Source organism: Passer montanus, unplaced genomic scaffold (genome assembly GCF_014805655.1).
Source record: "Passer montanus isolate IOZ18808 unplaced genomic scaffold, ASM1480565v1 scaffold249, whole genome shotgun sequence".
NCBI lineage: Eukaryota > Metazoa > Chordata > Aves > Passeriformes > Passeridae > Passer > Passer montanus.
This window is the reverse complement of record NW_024367138.1, coordinates 60,599-83,805: the sequence shown is the minus strand read 5'-3', so window position 1 is coordinate 83,805 and position 23,207 is coordinate 60,599. Positions and strand designations below refer to the sequence as shown.

Here is a 23,207-nt window from a genome sequence, read left to right as displayed (position 1 = left end):
GTTTCATTATAACTGACACTAAGCAGCGTGTTTGATTTGGAACAAATTTCAAGCAGGAACAAGTTCCAGCATCTGCATTTCCTCTGCAAGCACAGTGAGGGACAAAACAGGTTAGAGCCTGCTAGGCCAAGGGTGGGGACCTCTCTAGGGACGGGAAGGGAAGGGCAGAACAGTACATTAATCAGTTACAAGGAAAAGGAAGGAGCAGCTTGAAGAGCTGATATTCTTCCCCTTGCAAAAGGGACACTCTGGGCACCACCGAGTATCAGGGCCGTGTCTGGGGAAGCCAGTGAGGGAGCAGGGAAAGGCGGCTCCTCCCCCGGAGTGGGAGGCTGTACCTGGTGATTAAGAAGTTGAGTTTATGCTGAGTCCTGAAGGAACCTGTTGGGAGGAGCCCAGGAGTGCAGGAGTGGCAGAAAAGACGTGAGGACGGACGCAGCACTAATCCAGCAGGAGAGACACCTCTCGGCATCAGCAGCTCCAGTCATGTTCAACTACCTGGCAGTCGAGGTGAGGCCCCAGCTCCCCCGCAGCTATGGGAGCCAGCAAGGGGTGTCTGGGCCACTGAAGAGCCGCCTGGAGCAGCTGAAGAAGCCGTGGTGGAGGGAGCCCACCCCGCTGGTGCTCCAGCACAGCGAGACAGCCAGGCTGGCCATCGACGCCTTCCTGGAGCAGGGGGAGCGTGGCTACCTGAGTGCCATCGCCGAGGAGAGGGAGCTGCCATTTCTCTCCACCTTGGACATGGAATACATCAGCCATCAGAGGAACCAAAGCTTCCCAGACCCCAGTGCAATGAAAGACAAAGAAGCTGACCCTGGTGATGCAGACACTGGAGACAGGTTCTCGCTCAACTCTGAGCTAACATCGGGCACCTACTTCCCTCTCATGTCAGATGTGCACCCTCCGGAGCTGGAGCTGGGGTGGCCAGGGACACCTCTCCTCACGGTCTCTGGCCAGACTCAGGCCACTGTGATTTTCCAAAGAAACAAAACAAACAGCATTAAGGATTTGGTGCGGTCTCTGATCAGCCGGGCACGGACGGTACGTACAGAGCTGTGTCCCTTGAGGGGAGCCTTGTGCCACAGTGCCCGGGGCTGGTGGCTGCTCCCACACCACACGCTCCACACTGTCACTGCTCTCTACATGTCTAGCATGATGTGATTGCTTTTTCTGCAGCAGACCTGTAGCTGCTCCTGCTCCTTTCCTTTCTTGTCATTTCTCTCTGCCTGGATTTCACATCATCCAGGCAGTGCCCTTGCAGGTGTCTGTGTCCCTGTCTGCAGGGATGCAGAGCAGTCCCAGAGCCCAGCAGGGTGTGTGGCAGGGCCTGCAGTGTCCCTAGCTCTGTGTGTCCCAACCAGCTCTCCTCCCTCTGCATGGCTGGGGCTCTTCTCCAGCCCTGGATATAATTTTAAGCTGGAGAAGACAATACCACCAGTGAGCTGCTGTCACAGAGAAAATGTCAGAATGGTTTGTGTTGGAAGGAACCTTAAGGACCATCTCATTCCATGCCCTGCCATGGGCAGGAATACCTTCCACTATCCCAGGCTGCTCCAAGCCCTGTCCAGCCTTGGACACTACCAGGGATGGGGCAGCCACAACTTCTCTGGGCAACCTGGGCCAGGACCTCACCACATATGAGCTGAGTAAATTTGTGGGACTGAAAATCCCTGCCAGTTTTTTGAATTAAGTTAGAATCCTCTCTCCTAGGATGTTTGTGCCTCCCCAGGCATGAGTAAGATCAGCCCATTTTGCCCCGTTGCAGAGTTTCTGATGCGTTATTACAACCCTTGGATGTAATAAAAACTGGATGATTACAGTGCCTGCCTACCAAGCACAATGCTGGCATGAATTTATTCACTCAATTATGCTGCTTGTTGTTTCTTTTGCTTTGCCACTGTACTCTGTGTGAAAGCAGCAGCTCAGACAACTATCTCAGACACATTTTCAGCTTGTTGTCCTCTTCGTGGTTCTTTTCAGCTGTTTCACATCAATCTTCTTTTGTAGTATTTGTGTTGAGATATCGAGGAAACATTTAGAGCAAAGTTCACTTTAACCAGTCAGCTTCTGGCAGTTTCTCTTATCACTCCAGTAGTTTCCTATTTAACTTCAGTCACTCCTTATATTCAGTGTTGCTTGTGTAAAAGCTGGAGATAAGGAATCACCTGGATCACTGCAGCTCAAGTGTGATCTTCTACAACCCTCAGCAGAGCTGAGCAAATGAATTTATGTATTCCCAGCAGCTCAGATTGCTGCACAGCATTAAAACATCCTCAAAGAGCCACATATCAGTGAAGTTTGGGTGTGATATGAGGTGAATGGGGATATTTTCTTTCCTTTTGCCCAAAAGACCATTTTGCCACGAGCTGCTGCTCAGTTGTAAGCAGCCCTTGCTTAATGCCTGAACTTCTACTGCATCTTATAGGCAATTGCAGGAAGTTTTGGTCCAGGAAATAAATGACAAAAAGCTTTGTTTGTCCTTGCAGGCAGCTGATTTACAGTAGTTTAAATGATCTGAAAAGTTCTGTGATATTGACCCCATCATTGTCAGCAGTGGGGATTAAGGCACTGTCATGGTAGAATGCACAGAGTAAATGACTACCAAGAAGTGTCCTCCTGTCACTCAGCACGTGTCCCGGATCTTCAGTGATATTATGATCCTTTAAGCCACAGGAAAAACATCTTGCTGCTTTCTCAGTTCACAGGAACTTCTCAGTTGCTACGGGCAAGTTGCCTGGGCAGTGGCTGCTTTATTGTATTTCCAGTACCTTCTGAGCTTTTTGCTTTCTTTGCTTGCGTTGACAAAGCCCTGACAATCTTCTGTCCTTCATGTTTGAGTTGGGGGTTTCCCACAGTGTTTTTTACTGCTGTGTAAAATGTGAGAATGAGTTTTTAAGTATCTTACTGATTTATTACTGGTGTTCTACTGGCTTCTGAGTTAGCAGCTCTGGCCAGTGCTTCCCATGATTAACTCCATGATTGATGGCAATTGCAGCTCATTCACAACCCCAGTTATACATATTTAAGTACTTACTGATCATTTTGCTCAACAAACCATCCAAAACGATGTTATTTATGTGTCTTAATGACAAAAGAGCAACCAGAGGTAAAAAACTTCCTTTGCTTGAAGTGCCAGTATGAACCATTTGAAGAACCACCTGTTTTTTTTTGTTTGCAGCTGCTGTTTCTATGCTTCCAATATTTTTGCCACTAGACTTTTAGCTGCTGTCATAGATCCCTCTTTTAGAGAGTTTCTCCTCCCATGTGGGACACAGTGCTGGTGTGATGTGGGAAAGATGTTGAGATCCCCACTGCTTTTCCCAGGTTCTGCAGACAGGGAGGTGTGTGCCTTGAAATGCTGTTTGTTTCTTCCCAGTAGAGTCACACAGAACAACATCAGCTGACATCTCTTGCAACAGCATATTTGTGCTGACAAATTAGCAAACAGAGCATTTGTTTCATGGGTATCTTTTGCTGGTGAGGTTGGTCTTTTGCCTTCACTATGTTTAACCAGCTCTCTTTGAAGACGGATGTTCAGATTTGAGCTTTTCTCTTTGCAGACATAAGAAGATGCAGTGCAGCCACACCTTTGCCTTCATTTGATAATACTGTTAAAATTTTGCTCTTGGATGAGCTCCAATCTGGTTTGACCTGTCCATGCTGTTTCTTTAACCCCTCTTGTGCTCCTTGTGCTCTGCCTGCATACTCGTGTCTGTGCCTGGTGGGAGAAGGGTCCCTGATGGTCCCCAGGGAAGCAAGAGATCAAATGGCACCACTGTAGTAATGACCCAAACCACACTGCTATTGGCAAATACCAGTAAAACCAGCTGTGCTGGTTAGGAACCAGACAGATGGCAAACCCCAGTGAGGATCTGGTAAGTGCTGTAATTCCTAAAGTGATGACTCCAGTAATTGCTGAATTGTGAGTTTCCAGAAGTGGGTTTGGAAATGTCATGGTTTAACCCTACAATGGCAAGGTGTGAATTTTTGTAAAGCCTGTGGGGCAGCTGTGCCTCTAACATCCTGACCTGCCAAGGCCAAGCCATGGGCTCAGAGGTCGTGGTGAGCATGGTGAGGAGCAGGGATGCCCCAAGCCAGCCATGCAGCTCCCACCACTGAAACAGAGGGGCTGGAGGCACTGACACAGCTTTAGGTTTGTATGGCCTGATTGACTTGAATGCCCACAAAGCTTAAATGTGAGACACGAGCTGTTGGGAGCCTGAATTGCAGATGGCACTTGGATACTCAACTCCCACTGCTTTAGGGAGTTTGAGGGGAAAAAACTTCCAAGGTCTTCTTCCCCCAAAATTTCTTGGCTTTGGGGTTGATCTGATGTTGTTGTAAGAGCTGCCTGCTCTGATTTCCAAAAGGGTGTGCTGATCTTGGTGCCCTTATGGATACCCACAGTTATAATGAGCAGCCCCACGTGGGCATCTCCCCCTGCAGTGGGGGCACAGCCTCCCCTCTGTCCCCACTGCAGCACACACAGGGTCTGTCCTTCCTGCCCAGCACCAGCTGTGCTGCACCCCGGAGCGCTGCGAAGGAAGGTGTGAGCAGAGCTGCAGCCTGCTCCACCTCCAGACCGAGCCAAGAGCCGCTTTGGAAAGCCTGAGTGTGACTATCAGAGCTCCACCCAGCTTGCACAAGCTGGCCCTGCTGCCTAGGGCTGACACCACAGCCTGGCCACCTGCACCCAGCCTGGGCTGCCACGGGCGACTCCGTGCCGTGTGCTGCTGCCTGCTCAGCCCCATCCCTCTCACGGTGAGCACTGAGGCCCTAGCAGTGCTGGTTTGGGCAAGGATCAGCCTGAATTGTGGCAACCAGCCCTGCCAAAGCCTTCAAGCACTGGTAGAGGAAAGGTGTGGACCTCCTGTGCACCCTGGGTACAGGCCTTGCCCCTCAACATGTGGGATCTGGGGACAAAGGAGCTTCGGTCTTCCTTGACTCCATCAAACCTGCCTCCCAAGCAGACAGACTTCCCCAGGACAAACCTGCCACAAACCTAAGCCTGAGATGAGCTCAAATATCATGAATTGAAGTCTGGCTGAGAGGGACTTGCCTGAGGCTTTACACAAGGTCTGGGCTATAATTTTTTCACAGTGCTTCATCATCAGAGGATGTGTGACCCATCAAAGAAATTTGGCTAAATTGCAGTTGGCCTCTGGCTGGAGGACATTGTGCAGAGATGTGGCAAAGTGGTTTTATACTGTGGGTCTCGGTGGTACCTTGTGCTGATAGACCAGCAGCAACATTAATTTGGGAAGTTGAAGATGCTTCTCAGTGCTTGCAGAGCTCCTCCAGGGCTGACTGTTCTCTATGAGAGATGGGCATGTTTCAAGAGGGGAGAAGTTTGCCAAAGCCTTGTAAGGCTTCTGAGAGGACAACACTGACTCCAAAGGGCTACAGAAGAGGTGCCCTTTGGAGTCAGTTCTGGAGCCTGTAACTCCCAGAGCCAGGGTGAGAGGGTGGAGATGTGGTTTTGGCCTGGACAGCAGGAATGGTTTTTAGCTCTTGACAGCTTCCTTGTGTCCCATGTGGATGTCTGGGATCACACCATCCTCTGGGAAGGTTCTTCCCCAAACCCTGCTGTGGTGAGCTGGACCTGGGGCTTCCTGCAAGATGTTGAGGATCAGTGATGTTCCCAACAAGACGTTGCCCAGCAGTGTGTTGGGCATCATCACAGGGATGGGTTTTGGGGACAAAACAGAGCCACGATATGATTGTCCATCTGCAAAAGGGCTCAATCCCCAAGGGAGCAGGAATCAGCCTTCTGACATTGCTGTCCTCTGAGTCTGAGACTGCTCTGATTGTCCATCTGCAAAAGGGCTCAATCCCTTTTGCAGGAATCAGCCTTCCGACACTGCTGTCCTCTGAGTCTGAGGCTGCTCTGCCTGGGCCCTGCTCTGCCTGTGCTCATGGATGTGAGCTTGGAAAGAGGCAGTTTATTAATGAAAACAGAGCAGAGGAGCTACTGGGCAGTGAGCAATCTGGGCCAGTGTGGCTGTCTGGATCACAAATCCAAAGACAGTTAAACTGGGAGCTCCTCTGCTCTTTTTTGAAGCTATTCCTGATCAGCCCCATGCCATGATTTCAATTTCCCCTGTTCCTGTTTAAAGCTTGAATCACTGCACATGTAAAAGCTGATCTCACTGCCATCCTCTGCATTTAGCTCTCGGTTTGAAGAGGAGCAGGTGAGCAGCAGTGGCAGAGGAAGGCTCACCCTGCAGGGGTGAGACCCACGGGCTGATTTGGGCAGTGGACTGTTGCATTTGTGGCCATGCACATAACACAGGCAGCAGAGGTGTTGGCAAACAGGCTCCCTCCTCGTGGGGGGCGTGATGGCAGCAGCACTGACTGGGTTTTCTGTGCCAAGCGTGCTGCAGGGCATGAACACTGAGAAGCAGAATAGGCTACTAGAGCTTCACTCCCAGATTTAGTGGGTTTTGAGTCATCTTTATTTGGGCATTCTCTGGCAGGTGCAGAAACAGAAATCAGGGATATACACCCAACTTACAAGCACCAGTTACCTTATTCACTGTGATATGGTAAAGACTGGGACTAAATTACTTGGGCAGTAGTTTCACTGTTTTTTTTCAGCTTTTGTAAAGAAGTTTGGCTGATGGTAAATCCTCCCCTACCCTTTTCCATCCTGCAGTGTGTTCCCATCTTCCATGCTTTCTCAGTGTTAACTGCTGACGGTTCAAGATCTGAGTCACCCTCAGGTGCAGTGACAAATTATCCTGCTCAGCAAGTGCTCTCCTGTCTGTTCCTTCCTTCTTTCTTCAAGGTGTTCCCGTGACCCTGACAGTGACAGCCAGCAGATGGATCCCAACAGTCACTTCCTCCTCCAAATAACAGCCCCCTCAGCATTGTCTGCTGGCAACTTCGTTCCATGAGGAACAGAGCAACAGGGTCTCCAATCCCATCTGAATCTATTTATGGCTGATTTCTCTTGATGCATTGTTCCTGTTGCAGGTCATTCTGTGCTTTGAATTGTCTGGTCCTGGGTCAACTCACTTGTAGTAGCTGCTTGTCATGACTTACCTTCTGTTTTCTGTATTTTCATTCCAGTTTTTGGAGAATTCACGTAGCCATGACAGTCTGCTGCCTCCCACTCCATCTCCAGTGGGATGGCTTGCCATGGCCTTTTTCAGAATAATTGTTTAAAGAACTGGCAGTTCTCTTTAAAATTCTTTTCCTATTTAAAACACCTTCCTTGAAGACCTTATCTTTGCTTTATTGAGATACACATATTTTTATTTTTTAATAATCTTAGGATTATTCCTTCTTCCTCCTGTCAGGTTTCATACCCATCACTTGCATCCCTGGCTGCATGGGCAGGAGCTCTGCCAGCAGGGAAAGGGAAGGGATCCTTTCCACACACATTATTCTCTGATTTTGTCTAGGCACCCCCTAGGATCTAATCTTGAAATGAGGATTTTAACATACTTTATCACAATACCTTCTCCCTCACCTGGCAGTGTGTCTGTCCTGAAAAAAATTTGTACTTTTTCGTATTAATCTGCCAGTCATCTAGAGTCACTCTTGCTGAGTGAACAATGATTTTGCTCAGTCTCAGCTCTTGTTTATATGCTTTATTCTTGGCATATTTTCTTAAGGCAACACATACTTGTTGCACCACTGAAATTCAGAGTTTGTGCATGTGTAACCCTTTCAGCTATTCCTTTCTGCGAACAGCAGATGAGACAGGAGGTAGCCAGGTGGGGATTGTCTTCACAGTTATTAAAATTTGATTTTAGCTGCCCAGGGGGGTAAGGGTTGTTAAACACAAAGGTCCAGAATCATCTCCATTCGGGTGGCCACAGGTTCTCAGTAACTCACGAGGTTTGAATACTTTATAGCACATAGTTTAAAGCACAATTCACTTGGGCATGAGATTTCAACAGTATCTTGTGTTTCTTTCCCCCACACCTCTTTTCTCCTGGCCAGGTGATAGCAATTGTGATGGATCTGTTTACAGACATGGAAATTCTGTGTGACCTGCTGGAGGCCTCGAGCAGACGGCACGTCCCTGTTTACCTGATCCTGGATGAAGAGTACTTGAAGCATTTTGTGGAAATGTGCAATAAAATGGCTCTTACTCAGGACAGCTTCCCAGTAAGTTTTCAGTCACACACTGGATATGATAAACAGGTCTTGAAATTGGTAAGAATGGTGTACCCTGTGTTCTGTTACCCCTGCTGGGTCCACAGGACTCTTCCCTTCTCCCCAGAACCGATCCCTTCTCTCCCTGTCCCAGACTAAGAAACCAAGGCTGTTTGCTCTAGGGAACTGAGATCTGTCTGGAAGCACAGAGGAAGGCATGTAGGAACCTCCTAGTCCCATATATTGATGTTTTATGGTCCTCATTTCAGTTTTCCATGCAGGGAGTGTGCAGCTGGGGCCAATGAGATGCAGTGAGTTGCTGAACACTTTGCTGGGCTGCTGCAGAGATGCAGAGGGAGGCCTGGAAATTTAGTTTATGTTAACCTGTATCATCTGGACATGGAGGGGGAAAGAACACAGCCCCCTGCTCTAGGACATAGAATTGCGAGACTTAAATTGCTCATAGTTCAGATCCCTGAGCTCAGGGATTTAAATTCTGCCCAGAGCTGCTGCATGGCAATAGCTGGGAAGGCAAAGGAAGCAGTGAGTCCCCTCAGATGCTCTGCTGCAAACCCCATCACTCCCTTCTGCTGAACCCACAGGTTAAAAATCTCATGTTAAGATCTGCTTTTAGGCTTTGAAATTCAGTTGTGGGTCCATGATTTGGATTTGTGAAAAACCCGATTCCTGCTCGGTGGGTGCCCATCACCCAGCATGTGGTGCCCAGAGCAGATAAACAGTAAAAATGAATGTGACAGTGCCACAAGCTCTCTTGGGAACTTGCAGACTCAGAGATGCACCCCAGTATCCTGCTGATCCCAGTTTCTGGCCACCACCTATCAATGGAAGTTGTTTTTTTGTTGTAATTTGTTATTCCTGTAAGGCCAGCAGTGCTGGCTGTGCTTCTTCCCTAGGGATGCAGGATTCCCTGGAGCACTGACTCCACTCCAGCCACCAGTTTCATGGGTTTTCCCTTCGTTTTTGTGTGGAGCACTTGGAAATTTTCCAGTTAGCTCAAAGGTATTCCTAAATTGTCCCTAGCTAAAAACAAGCTAGGGACAATGCAAAAACAATGTTTTACAGGATATTCTAAATAGATGCAGTTAAAGTGTCTTAATTTTCCCTGATTTTTAACCTGTCTACACAAAGGTTAATTTAGAGGCTTTTTTAGAGAAGCACTCAGTGCTCTGGTCCAGTTGACAAGGTTGGACTTGACCTTGAATGTATTTTCCAACCTAAATGATTCTGTGATTCTTCCACTGTGCTGGTGAAGCTCTGTCCTGTCTTGCTTCTTACAAGGCAGGCCCATTTCATCCTGACTCTCGAGATGGCAGCTCTTGAGGAAAACTGCTCCATGCTGGAGCATGTTTGTTTCTATAAATAGCTTCCACACTGAAGTGATGTGGTGCATTCAGATGAATTCCATCTCTCCAAAATATATTTTATTGCCTTTTGTCCAAGAGGTGGCCATATTTAAAATTAAAATTAGAATGAGTTTCTATCCATGGAGGTGTCTATGTCTCTTTGTTATGTCTGATGTCATGTCGTGTGCTTGAATGGGTAATTAACACTTGCCTCCCCATTCCATGACTCACTAGCAGCTCTCCATCTGAAGTGTCTCTTATGCTGATACACCAATGCAGTCTGTTACCTGCAGGCTGAATACACATCTGAGTGGAATGAGGGTACATATTTTATTCCTGCCTCCAAGTTGTGACAGGATGTGGCAGTAAATCTCCATTTGGAATAATTTGGGTTGAATGGAGAATTTGGGGTAATTGCTCCTCCAGTATCTTACTCCTGAAAACAACATGTGAATCTGCTGGTGGCAAATTCCAGTGCTGAGCATCAGAAAATCCTGTGTGGAGCATTGGCAGCAGAGACAGCAGAAGTCTTAACTTGGAGTTTTCAAACATCCATTTGCTGAACCTGGAGCTACTGTCTGGATGGAGCAAGAGTACTACCGGGGTGTCTTTCCTGCAAGACTGCAGGATGCTCATCTTGTTGGCATTATTCAGGGTCTGGATTGACAAGAGGAAGAAGACTATGAACCAGATATCAGAAACTCACCCAGCCTTGGAAAGGATAAAGAGAGTGAAGAAACACTGTGGTGACAAATTTATGGAATTTAGCTGAAGTTGTTTTAATTTCTCCAGGAAGGAGGTGGGGGGAGGAAGCTCCTCCCAATGAAAACCAGTATTACTAAAACTCTGCCACTGGATGAGAAAATCCCTGTGTTGACTGACCACAGAATAAGGTGAAGACCTCACCAAGTATCCAGCGTTATCTTGGTCTGAATCAGCAACTTGTGGTGTCATTTCAGAGGATCACAGGTTACTGCAAGTTGGCAGGGACCTTAGGATGTCACCAAGCCCAGCCTCCCACTCAAAGCAGTGTCACCTATGAGGTCACTTTACCTGGTCTCATCCGGCAGATCTCCAAGGAAGGAGACCGCAAAGTCTCTCTGGGTAACTTGTTCCAATGCACGACTGTTATTACAGGGAAAAGGTTTCTCCCTTGTCATACGTGGCACATGAGGATATGTTCTGGGACATAAAAAGCCAACAGTGAAAGCCACAGTGTCAAAATTCTGAAGCTTCAGCTGTGTACTTGCTAGAGGTTTCCATTAACTCAAGAGAAGACTGGACCAGGATTTGGAGAAGGGATGATAGTGGGCTTCCCACTGAGACAAACCACAAGGAGCTCAGGCAATCCCCTGAGCAGAAAACAGGGTCCTCAGCAATATTAGGGGCAGCATCATAAATGATTGCCCTCGCCCTGCTGTCCCCAGCTGCCATTGCCCACTGCAAGAGAGAGCCTGGGTGGGCTCTGGTCAGGAGCAGATTTGCTGCTGTGCAGCCCTGAGGGCCATGGTGTCCTGGGGGGCTGGAGACCCTCACTGCAATGTGGGAGCCCAGCCTTTCCCAGCTGGCGGGTGTTCCTGGAGGGATGCTCAGCTCCTGCCCGCGGGGACTCTGGCAGCAGAGGGAAGCAGCTGGGTCCCTGCCTCACTCCTCACCCCGAGGGGTGACTGCCCTGAGCCCCCTGGGAGGAAGGCAAAGAGGGCAGAGGGGTGCCCAGGGACAGCTCTGGAAGGCTGGGAGGGATGTGGGACTGTGCCCTGTGGGGAACACCTGCAGGCAAATCCCAGCTGCTGGTGCTTGTCCTTTCCCTGTGCCTGGCCAGAAATCAGCACCACATTCCCTTAGTGCCCAGCTCTGCCAGGAGCAAATTGGCCCCGACGCCGGAGCAGCTGCTGCAGGGCTTTGCCTGTAGCTGGGGTGATGCTCGGCAGGAATGAGCTGCCCACAGAGGGGTCTGCCCAGTCAAATGCAGGTGGTGCCAGCTTGTGACAGCTCCTGCTGTACCAGAGGTGTGACAGGTGTCAGGGGAGCTAGCCTGGAGGGCAGGAAGGGATGACATGGCAGCCCCACGCTGGTGTAGCCTTAGGGATGTTTATTTACATGCCAGATGTTTTGTTTGGCACTGTGTCACACAGAGCAGGTCACTAACAATTTCCAATGACTGTTCTGCTCTTCTGCCTTCCTCACCTGAGGTGCAAATAACTTCTATTACAGGCAAATGCCTTGCATTATGAAAGAGGCTCCCAATGGATACCAAGAGCCATATTCCCCAGTTTATTCTGGCCAGTTGGTTTTACAGGTCAAGGTTGTATCAGAGAAGTATTTGCAGTGGAGCATCAAGTCTGCTTCATTTGAGTATAACAGCTGAAAGTGTTAATATAATTTTAAAATGTATTGATAAAAGGAATTCCTTAAAATGTAGATATTCCTCTCTCTAAGTCTTTTCTCATTGAGTGATGTTTTAGTTTTAAGCCTGTAATTGTATAAAATCAGAGCAGCACACTCTATTGATTAGAAACTAGCTAGTTGTTATTCATCAAAATTTACTTAATGCAGAGCCATCAGCTAGTGGGGTGTTGAATATTATTAATAGTCCAGAAGAAATTGGATAGTTTTACATACATCAGAAATTATCTGTAGGCTCATAGGATTCTCTGAAGTTTTTTTTTTCAAACTAGAATTTGCACTCAACTTGTTAGTTTTTGATGGTTTTTTATCCTGTAGAAGCAGGCAATGTGACAAAATATTTGGTATGTAGGAGCCAAGAAATACTTAATGTCTTGTTGAGTTCTACCTCTCAGAGCAGAACATGAGCTTGAGGGAGTCCAGCAGTGATGCACAAGGGATCTCAGTTTAGCTCAGTACATGGCCCCTTACCAACTCTCCCTGCTTTGGTTTCAGAACATGCGCATAAGGTGCCTGAGTGGAGACACGTACTACAGCAAAGCAGGCAAGAAATTTGTGGGCCAGGTTCTGGAGAAGTTTGTCCTGGTTGATTGTGACCAAGTTCTTGCTGGTACATACAGGTAAGAAAATAGAGCAACTACTGTGGAAATATTCCTTACCAAAATACTGAATAATGCAACTCCTAGCTCCTGGTGCTGCATGGTGGTTCAACAACTACCCTGCCTTCATTTCAGTGAGTGTTTTCACAGTTTTCCAAGTCTCCATCTTATCCACCCTCCCTGCCCTTTTCTTACCTGAAGACCTCAAACTTTTCAGAAGTCTCTCTTCGTGCAGTGGTTGCTGCATCCCTCAGCCTTTTTAAGTCTGTTTTTCTGCACTCTCTGTGACCTCACTACCTCCTTCTTGAGGTGCAGAGACAAGAATTGCATGTGGCCTCCCTGAAATGCTGCACTGAGGTGTTCAATAGGGGTAAAAGATGCCCAGACTCTGGTTTGTGATTGTGGCCCGTGCTGGCAGAGGTCAACACTCACTGCATGTTTGAGTTGCCATGGCACTCTGAGCTGATGATGTCAGACAACTTCCTGAGCTGTTCTAGGTTCAGCATCATACAGATAATTTTCCCCTATGGATACACAACATTTTCCTTTACTGAAGGTCTTCTGCCAAATATTTGTCCACTTGCTCAGTTCTGTGAGGCCCTTCTGGATTTGCTCACCTTCAGTGAGGAATCCAACCACCTGAAGGACCTGAGAATGACCTGCAAACCTGGGAATTTCACTGCACCCCTCCATGCCTGAGGGCATCCATGTGCTCATTGGCTCCCTCACCAAACTCCAGCAGGTTGGTGAGCTAGGCTTGCCTTTGCCCTGTTGTCCTTTTCCAAGAGTCTGTGCTTCTCCATGCTAGCAGGAATCTTGTTCTTCTCAGCACACTCTGCATGCCCCAGGGGTGTGTGGGCCTCAAGACTGCATTCAGAGCCCTCTCTGTAGGTGGGATCACATGGGAAACCTCTCAGTCCTTGACCTTTCTGGTGGTGCTGATGCACAGGAGTGAAGCACATCTCAGTGTCACCAGCAGCAGCGATGGATGCAGGAAGTTCACTGAGGTTCTCAGCTATGCCCTTGCCATTGCCCTTTTGACACCAGGTCTCAAATGAGCCCACTGATTCCTTCACTGCCAGTACAGCATTTGTGAACAACCTACAGCCCCAGTCATCCTGGGGATTTTTGTTCTGCTCCCTTTCAACTCTTTTTGACTGACTGCTTCATTTTTATATAGTTACATTTCTTGAAATTGAACCTCCACATGCTGCATTTATTTAGTTTGCTCTCCAGTAAAGAGTTAAAATTGTGTTGTGATCATTCTTACAAACGGGTTCTTCCACTTCTGCCTCTGGAACCAAGTCTTGTACCCCATTCCAGACCACATCCTGAATCACATCTTTTCTTGTGGGTCAAACAATTTAGACTAGTTAATTCTGGCATGTAATAATTTATTGCTTCCAAAAAGTTTTTCTCCATGGTTCATCCCAGTGAAGCATTAACCTGTATGTGTACGAATGGATGAAATCTCGCCCTGTTGCTGCCCATCCTAATTTTGCAGCCTCTGTGTTCTCAGTTAACATTGTTCTCCACAGTTCTGATCAGAGGCTCAGGACTACTGTTCTTGTCCTATATTTTTATTACTACTCTATTTAGTTACTTTTCCACGTGCAGATCCTTCCCACAGTATTTTCACACTGTTGGTTATATTATCCTTCACAAACAATGCAGCTCCTCAGGACAGCCTGCTCTGTGAATTTGTTGTCCTGGCAATACTTTTATTTTCCTTCCACCAGATCTCCTTGAACACTGCTCTCCCTCTCCCTTTCTCTCAGTTTCCATCTCTCTGTGAGCACATGCTGGACCCTCAGGCTACCAGTGTCCTCACCAGTGCTGTAGCTTCAAGCTGCACCTTCCCCTCAGGTATTGACTTCACCATCTCCAAGAGTGGAGGTCTCACCTTATCAAACTCAGGCAAAATGAATGAAAAATGGGAGTACATGGTTGAAACTGCTTCTGTCAAATCTCTAAACAACATGGAGAGCAGTGTCTGGTGGCATTTTTACTATCCTAAGACACTGAAAAACAATGGAGTGAATCACTGCCTGGAAACACAGGCTGCTAGAATCATAGAATTGGTTAGGTGGAAAAGCCCTTTAAGAGCTTTGAGTCCAACAGTTCCCTCAGCACTGCTGAGCCCACAGCTAACCCATGTCACATATACTTGTTTTCTAAATCCCTCTATCCATCTCCATTGACTGCAGGGGCAGGGATTACATAACTCATGAGGATTACTCATTTTTGGATGATTAAAGCTGAGCATGTGTCAGCTGGATTGAACTGCACAGCTGGAGGAACATCTGATTTCCCTGTGACCCAGAGTCAGGGCATTGCTTAAAATGCAGGTGCAGCTCTCTGGATCAGTTCCTCCCTGTCCTGTTAAGGGCAGGGTCTGGGGGCTGTCATGTGCTCCCTTTCTACAGGTCTCTGCAGAGCTGAAACTTCTGGAATTCTGGAGGATAGTATTTCAGTTGAATAGGGTCTTACATCTGATCCTGTGCTGCGCCAGTAAGCACAGGATGTTCTGGACTAACAGAAACGGTCTCTTTTGAGGAATTTGTTCAAGTTCTTGTTCAGTTTGTTCAAGTCTCTTCTTGAGGAGTTTGTTCACTTGTCAGAAACACTTTCACAGCAGAAAATCGGGATGTCTGCTTCTAGGTGTAGTGCAACCTGTATAGGAGACATTTAGATTACTGTCCCTGCAGATGGAAAATCCAGATGCAAAGGATGAGAACAGGTACTGAGTAAAGCCAAAGATCCAGAGTGGAACAAGGGGTATCTCAGGATGATACAGGGACGAGGGCAAGAGTGTTCTTACGCAGCAGAAGGTTTTGCACTTCAGCAATGCTGTGTGCTAGCATCAGAGGTTTCAGAACTCTGGGGTTTTACATTGTACGTGCTTCTCTATGTTCAGTTTGCTATAGGACACTCTTTCCTGCTGTGTCTGGCCTCCATGATACACTCTGGCAATGGGTTATGCAGTTTAATTTATGTTTTGCGTAAAGAAGTGGTCTGTGGTGTTTACAGTTGACCTACTGCCAGATAATTATATTTGATGTCCCCAAATTCCCACAACCTGAGCACAGAAAATCAATGTTTCCTATTTACTTTCTTGACTGCATCCATGATTTTGTCCTCCTCCATTATAATCCTTCATCTCTTCTCCAGGTGAAGCATCCTTGGCTTTTCAGTTATTTCTTGTATTCAGAGTTTGAATTTATTGACATTTAATTGTCCATCATTTTGTCACATATTCCTCCCCTTACCATAAGATCCTGTTGCAGGTTTGTTTATCCAGTTTTCTTTTGATTCACAATAATTTTGTCATGAGTTCTCAAATGGACAGTTTCTATAGTTTTTTGGTACATTCCTTAACATGTTGAACAGCATTGATCCCAGTACAAAACTTGTAGGTTTCCGGTGGGTAAATGAAACCCACTGCTAGTGTTTGTATCTTTAATCAAGTGCTGGTTGTTGGGAAGACCTTCCTTTGTATGTACTTCATGATCACTTAATTTTTCTAACAACAAAAACTCTCTTTGCTGAATGACCATGTCAAAATCTCTGAAAGTTCAAGTTTGATACATCAAGCACATCTGTGTGCTTGCTGCCTCCCTCAAAGATCTGCAAGAGGCTTTTGAGGCATGGCTTCCTTCCACAAAAACATGCTGAGTCTTCAGCATTATGATTATAGTTATTTATGCATCTAATCATTTTACTCTCTATTTGCTTCTACCAGTTTGTTCAGTATGGAAATAGGACTGGCTGGTTTGTAGTTTTCCAGGAGCTCTTTAAAAGGTTCACATTTAAAACTTTCCATTCTTCTGCTACTATGTTCAATATTAAATGATAGGTTATTCCCTGGTTTATAAATGGAAAATCGCTGACTCCAGTTTATGAAGGCTTTTTGCTTTAATATTTTCATTTACTGCACCTTTTAACTCTGGTGAGATTTTCTGATGATTTAAAATGTCTTTGTTTTGATAGGTACATTTTCTCTGAGACTCTAACATAGCATCTTTAAACAATCTTCTTGCCGCCTCAAGCATTTAATCTTTTTGATTGCTCTTTTAAATTTCTTTTTAATAGCATTCCTCACTTTCTCTTTGAAATTAAGCATTACTGTTCTGGCTTATTTCGGTCTTGAAAGAATATTTGATATGGCTAGGTTATGGTTATTTTTTGCTGAGTGGCCTTCCCAAAGAAACTCTCTGAACTGGTAATGTTATTTCTCATTTTGTTGGCTTTCTGGTTAGTTTTTCCAATAAGTGGTCATCTGTAGTGTCTAAAATGCAGTTTTGGCAACTCTCCTTGTTGTGGCCCCCATTCAGCCTGGCAGGATCTCCCTTTATCCCTCTGCTTTCTGCCTTCTTAGTCTCTCAGCACCCCCTCGAAGTGGCTTGTTTACCACCAGCACTCTGCTTAGAAAGTTCTTAGTACAGCCACTGTGCACTTTTCTAAACACAGCTTTATTTGTTCAGATGTTCCCCATTGATTCTAATTCCTTACCCAAGTGTCACTGATTTCCATCCTGCCTTTTTATCAGAATACAGTGTTCTTGCATTTGTTTTTAAAGTGAAGTGGGTGATCCCTAACTGTGTGACCTCCTACACATCCCAGCTTTGGTCTGCAGCAATCCACGGCACCCTGCTATCCCTTGGGTTACTCCAGCCTGGCAGCTCTGCAATGAGGAGATGAGCAATGAAGAAAAGGATCCAAATATGTAGAAATAGCTAAACTGTCCCTCTGCTCTCACAGGTTTTATTCATTGATAAAGTAAGAACCACACAGAGCTGTGTCAGGGGTGTTTAGGCTGGATATCAGGGAAAGGTTCTCTCCCCAAGGGTGCTGGGCACTGTCCAGGGAATGGGCACAGCCCCGAGGCTGCCAGAGCTCCAGGAGCGTTGGGACAGCGCTGCCAGGGGTGCCCAGGGTGGGGTTGTTGGGAGGTCTATGCAGGGCTGGGGCTGGATTGCATGATCCCAGTGGGTCCCTTCCCACTCAGGATGTTCTGTGATTCTGTGATTCTTTAATTTATTGTGATAAATATATGAGAATAAATTAAAGAATGCTGCCTGTTGGTACAGATCAAGCACATTTTTGCAGCATTATCTAAATATGGAAACCAAGCTCATGGCTCTTATCTTAAACAAATGTAGGCAAATTAGTTTAGACCCTTCAACTCTTATGTGTACACTGATTGTTTAACATTGTATTTCTTCTAAATGAAGGAAAAAACGCTTAGACTGAGGTATCTAGGCAAAACAATAATCTAAAATCTTAAATGTAATTAAATATTTATTTATTTATTTATTTATCTATTTAGGTTTATACAATAATCTAAAATCTTAAATGTAATTAAATATATAGCTATTTAGGTTTACTCTGGGTAACAGAAGAAATAGGGTGTTTATTTGAGCACTTAAGATATTTACTGTTTCAGCAGGTGAGAAGAACCCAAGGACCAGTAGGGGCTAGAGCTAAACAGGATCTTGAACAGGAAAGATAGATTAGAACCAGAGAAAAGAGCTGGTATTGTCAGCCTGAAGGGAGTTATGTGGCTGTTTCAGTTGCCTTAGAGATTAAATTTCTCTGCTGAAAGTAACTGATGGTCACGGTATCGTAGTGTATCCTGCCACAGGCACAGAGAGGAAGGAGCCCAGTGTTTGCTGTAGGGGAAAACTCAAGATCTAGGGTTGAAGCTGACACAGCAGCTGAAACTGAAAGATGAGAGGCAAAAGTTTACAAGAGTGCAAAATCTTCCACACTTGGCTTCAGGAGAAATAAAACTGAAGTACAGAAGTGTTTGGCAATGGACAGATAAAGTTACATGGGTTTGAAGCTAAAGGAAACCTGAAATTTCTTTCAAAGAAAGGTGCTTATATTCAAATGTATCCATGGCCCAAGTAAGAGGAAAGAGCTTTGAAGAGGGATTTTCAGATCCAGCTTGATGAGGACTCTCCTTAAGAAAGAAATTCTAATTAAGCAGGCAGGGAGAGTGTAAGGAGTGGGAAGCACAGTGCATCAGCAAGAGAACCCCAGGTGACACACGCAGCCAATGCAGTGACACTGCCAAGAGACGAGTGATGTACAGCCTTGCTGGGCACACTGAAGCAGGGAGGAGCAAGTCCTCAGGTGTGTAAATAAAAAGTGAATCCAGGAGAAAGACACAAGGTCTGCTGCTGGAAGGATGAATAAGAAATAACAGACATGGGTGCCCAAATGAGTTGAAAACATTGCACTGGTTTGGATCAAAACAAACATGAACATCAAGGAATGGAAATTATTTCAAGTGTGTTGGGAGCAAGCTAAAAGAGCTTGCTGCAATAAAGGCAGGTTGTTATTACCTTATCAAAGAAAATGTCACTTGAAATGAAAGGTCTAGTGATGAGGGTTATGTGGTACATGCATTTAGCCATCAGCAAAAACAAAACACACATTTGTGTTGGCATATGGAAAGAAAATAATGGCTTTGTGACAGCCCAAATGACAGAAGAGCAATAAAAATGAGTTTGAGAAACTATTGAAAGAAGCAAAAAATCTTCTGCTGCAGATTGGTATCCCGTCTGTTGGAAAGAACTGAAGAAGAGAGGCTGAGTGTGGGGATGCGGAGTCACCTGTTCAAACAGCTGAGGAAAGGCAAAGGCCACCGTGACCCCAAAGCAGAGCACGGCTGTACAGGGGGGCACGCAGGGATCTAATCCGGGTATCAAAAATGCTGCTGAGACGGAGACTTGTGGAATACCGCAGGTGCTCTCCCGCTCCTGCTGGCCCCACCGCCCGGAGGTGATGCTGCACCTCCACCTCCCGGCCAAGGGCTGAGCTGCACCGCTCCCGGATGGTCTGAAAGCAGGGCAGGGAGGGCATCCTGTCCCACAGCCATCTTCTCCCAGAGTCCTCGGAGTCCCAGGGTGATCTAGAACGGCTGTGAGCAGCAGTTTGTTATAGGGAAAAAATAATGCCAGGAAAATCCTACCGCTCTTAGAAGCTCCTGTGATCCTTTAGCATCCAGGGCGGCTGCAGCAGGAGGAGCTCCAAAGCCCACCTGGGTGTTGTGTTGTGCAAGGCAGTACCTCTTCCTGTCTGTATTAGATTTTTAACCTGTGAACTTCATCCAGTGCCTCATTTTTTATACCAGAAATCATTCCCTGGCTATGCCAGTCAGGGAAGAAAGTATCTTTATCAGTTTGTAGCGATGGGAATAGCCACGGCTGTCAAGAGCACGTTGTCCCATCCTGGAATCCTGTGCTGTGGCAAGGAGAGCTGTGCCACCAGGGGATTCGGATGATTCCTTCCAGATCCTGTCACGACCCAGAGTAAGCAGGACCTCATTGGATCGGCATGGGAAACTGGGACACAGGAATGCCCAAACTGGGGCGAGAAGCATCGGTGGAGCCAGGAAGTGCCCTGGGACAGACGCCTTTGACAGTGTCAAACCATGAAATCTCCCCTGTCTGGACTCCTGGATTTCTTCAAAGAACTCTCGGGGCTTTTAGAGATAACACTCCTTTGCCAAAGCTGCCTTTCCTCTTATCTCATATTTCCTATATGGCCATTAATTGTATTCTTTAGAAGAGTCTCTACTAATTTGTGTATCTACACAACTTATGTCTATCTAATTTGTGAGACTTAATTGTCTAGAACATTAAAAACAGTATATCACATTAGCACCCTGCCACTCCCCTGATAGCCAGAGCCCTTTCAAGTGGGAGATAGCACATTTCATCCTGGCAATCCCAGGGCACTCTTATGTTAATGATACCCACTCCTGCCCAGTCGCTGATATCTGCTCTGTTGATGTTTTTCTAATCTCTTCTACAGAGATTTCAACAGGAGAATGCTCCTCCCTTGTGTTCTGTGTCAAGGGGGCTCAGGGCAACCCAAGCTCCTGTACAATAAAGGGATGCAGAGGAATTATCTGAACACTCCTGTGTGTTCAGACACCATGTGCCTCAAAAAGAGCTGAATATTTCTTCTTTCCCCTTTTGCAATATGTGACCCAACCTTCTTTCAAAGATGGTCTCTCTGGACTCAGAAGCTTCTCCTCTGTCATTTAGCCATCCTGAGTAGTTTCTGGTTTGACTTTTTCACCCTAATATCTCTGTGAAGGGATGCATTTGCTTTAAGCCTCCAGGATGGTAATTCTGAGTACTCTTCATGTCACCCACAAAGATCTTTTCATTTTTTTACTGCTTTTGTATTCTTAGGTAATTTACCTGGTTTGATATGAAGCAGCAGAGTATTTTTTCCATATTATGTTTCTCTTCAGGGTGTGATTGTTGGCTGTAAACATACCAAACACCAGTCTGACTTAAAACAACTGCAGAGTGCTCAGGGACTGGCCAGGAGCTGCATTTCCTACAAGAAATTCCCAAAAAGCTTTCTTGTGACTAAACATTGATGAGGTCCCAAAACACAGTGCCAGTATCTTGTCCTGAAATGACATTTACTTGAGAATGTAATGTCTCATGACAATTGCTCTCCTGGAACTCCTATCATTCTACTCTGCTCTTCAGAATCTTGTGTCTTGCTTTAGCAGCCAATAACGCAGCCCTCAGCTGGTACTGGCACCTCTGAAAATTCTGGTTTATTTGACACATTTAGTCTGCTGGTCTGGTGTGACTACAGCAAGAATAAAAAATCAGCTGATGCCTGGGGATCCCACTCTGGAGAGGAACTTCCCTGCTTAATCAGGAAAAGGAAGATGAGGAGAATGTGGTTACAATCTGTACCTATACTGGGGAAGAGCTAATTAGGTTACAGTTTGGGCACAAACAAGAGGTAGGGTTAAACAGATAAGGAAAATTTGCAGAGTCACAATTAATGGAAGTTTTTACACAGCTAGGGCAAAACCAGTTTGGTTTTCAGGTAGAATAAGCTCCCAGATAAGATCCCAAAACACTTAAGAAAGGATAGGGACTGGACTTGTTGAGCCAAGAATTAAGTTCTATTGCATTTGGGAATCCCACAGCAATACTTGTAGCAAACATCATCAGCTTTCCTGTCCTGAGGTATCTCTGTGGAGGTCTCTGGAGACCTCCACTCCTCAAGGCAGTTTCTCATTTCCTGCCTGCCCAAGCAGTTCCTACAAGCCCCTCATGGATGTCAGGAGAACACAGCTCCTGCCAAGGCGAGGGAAAAGCAGTGGACCCCGAGCAGAATCAAACAACCACTTTAGGGTTGTTCTTTTGTACTTATTGATGAGCACATTCATCTTCATAAGCAATCTTACATCTGCCTACTTACTGTAAGTTGTAACGACACAAATCGGGTAGCAATCCATCACTGGAATGTGAAAATCCATGCTAAGTATTTTGGCACCCTGTGAACTGAAGTTAACATGTGTTTTGTCTCTTTTCCTGCAGTTTCACCTGGCTTTGCAGCCAAGTCCACACTGGCTTGGTGACCCACTTCCGTGGGCAAATTGTTGCAGAGTTTGAAAAGGAATTCCGGTATTTGTACGCAGAGTCCAGAGCAGTGACCGACTTCTGTGTGCCAGATCCTGGGACGTGCCTCTCTTCTTGGAATACCTCAAAAGTTGACAACTGTCTTCTAAAACCCACTCAGGGGAACGATACTGAGACCCTGAGCCCCTCCAGCAGCCTTTCCAATGTGAGCATCAGGAGCATAAAAGTGTCTCCCTTTATGAAAAACTCCAGCTGCAGTGCACACCAGGAAAAGCAAGATTCCAGCTCTGATTCTGGCAATAAGAAGGGAAAGGAGGACACATTCATGAAGCCCACTTGCCCTAAACAGCAAGAAGAACCACCAGACTCAGTGAACAGTCCTCCAAATAAACCCACGCCAGCCTTGTATCCCAAATCAAACCTCATAACAGCAAGGACATTCCTGCAGCCGGAGCCTTCCTCCAATAAACCTGGCAACCAGGGGGACACTAAGGCCAACAGCAGCCACTGCTCCCCGCCGAGAGCAGGGCAGCCGCTGCAGTCCCTGTCGGAGGGCACTGGCAGCAATGGGACCAGCCTGAAGCCAAGAGCACCTGTGGCCACCTCTGGGGAGCTGCCAGCTGAAAATGAGAACGTGTTTTATGGGGTAGAAAAGAGACAGAGCCCCGGACATGGCCATTTAGACCTTTTCTCCCCATACAACCACCTCAAACGGGATAAAAAGTCTGTAGTGCCTTGCTATGACAAGTTCCCAGAGGATGTGCTGCTGGAAAAGAACAGCGCGTATGGGGCGGAGAAGAGGATGACTCTGGGGCACAGCAAGCTGGACCTGATCACCAAGTACAACAAACTAAAATCCAAACATATACACAGTCGGTTCGAACTCTGACCTGGGCCTCGAGCTGGCCTCTGCTCTGATTTTCCAGGGGTTGCTTTCCCCCGCCAATCATCATGCCTGGGACTGGGAATCAAAACATTAGTCTTGTTCCTGTTAAAAGGTGTCTAATCTGTGTAGATGATTGATTCAGACGAGATTAGCAACTGCAGCTCAAATTTTCAATTACATGATTGTGGCAAGAGGGAGAAAAGCACATAAATATAATCCACATTCTTTTTACCCATTTGGGAAAGAACCATTTCCTAAGTAGCTATTCCTCACACCCTCAAATTTACAGCAAAGCCATTGCTACACCTGTAAACTGGCCACTGAGGTCTTCAGGGTGAGCCCTGGTTCACTCCATGCTGAGCAATTCCTCTCCCTGTATCCATATGGTGAAGATGAAATGGCCAAAGGGAGGGGGATATGAAAAATAAAGGAGTTG

The 23,207-nt window shown here is 46.3% G+C and overlaps 1 protein-coding gene across 1 annotated transcript; it reads left to right on the top strand.

Moving 5' to 3' along the window:
• Positions 1–272: 272 nt before the first annotated feature.
• On the top strand, positions 273–23,207 carry FAM83C (family with sequence similarity 83 member C). The gene is made up of 4 exons (XM_039711289.1): positions 273–1,041; positions 7,951–8,118; positions 12,372–12,496; positions 21,844–23,207. Exons 1-4 carry the CDS (start codon positions 487–489, stop codon positions 22,772–22,774), a joined length of 1,779 nt encoding a protein of 592 aa, XP_039567223.1. The 5' UTR covers positions 273–486; the 3' UTR covers positions 22,775–23,207.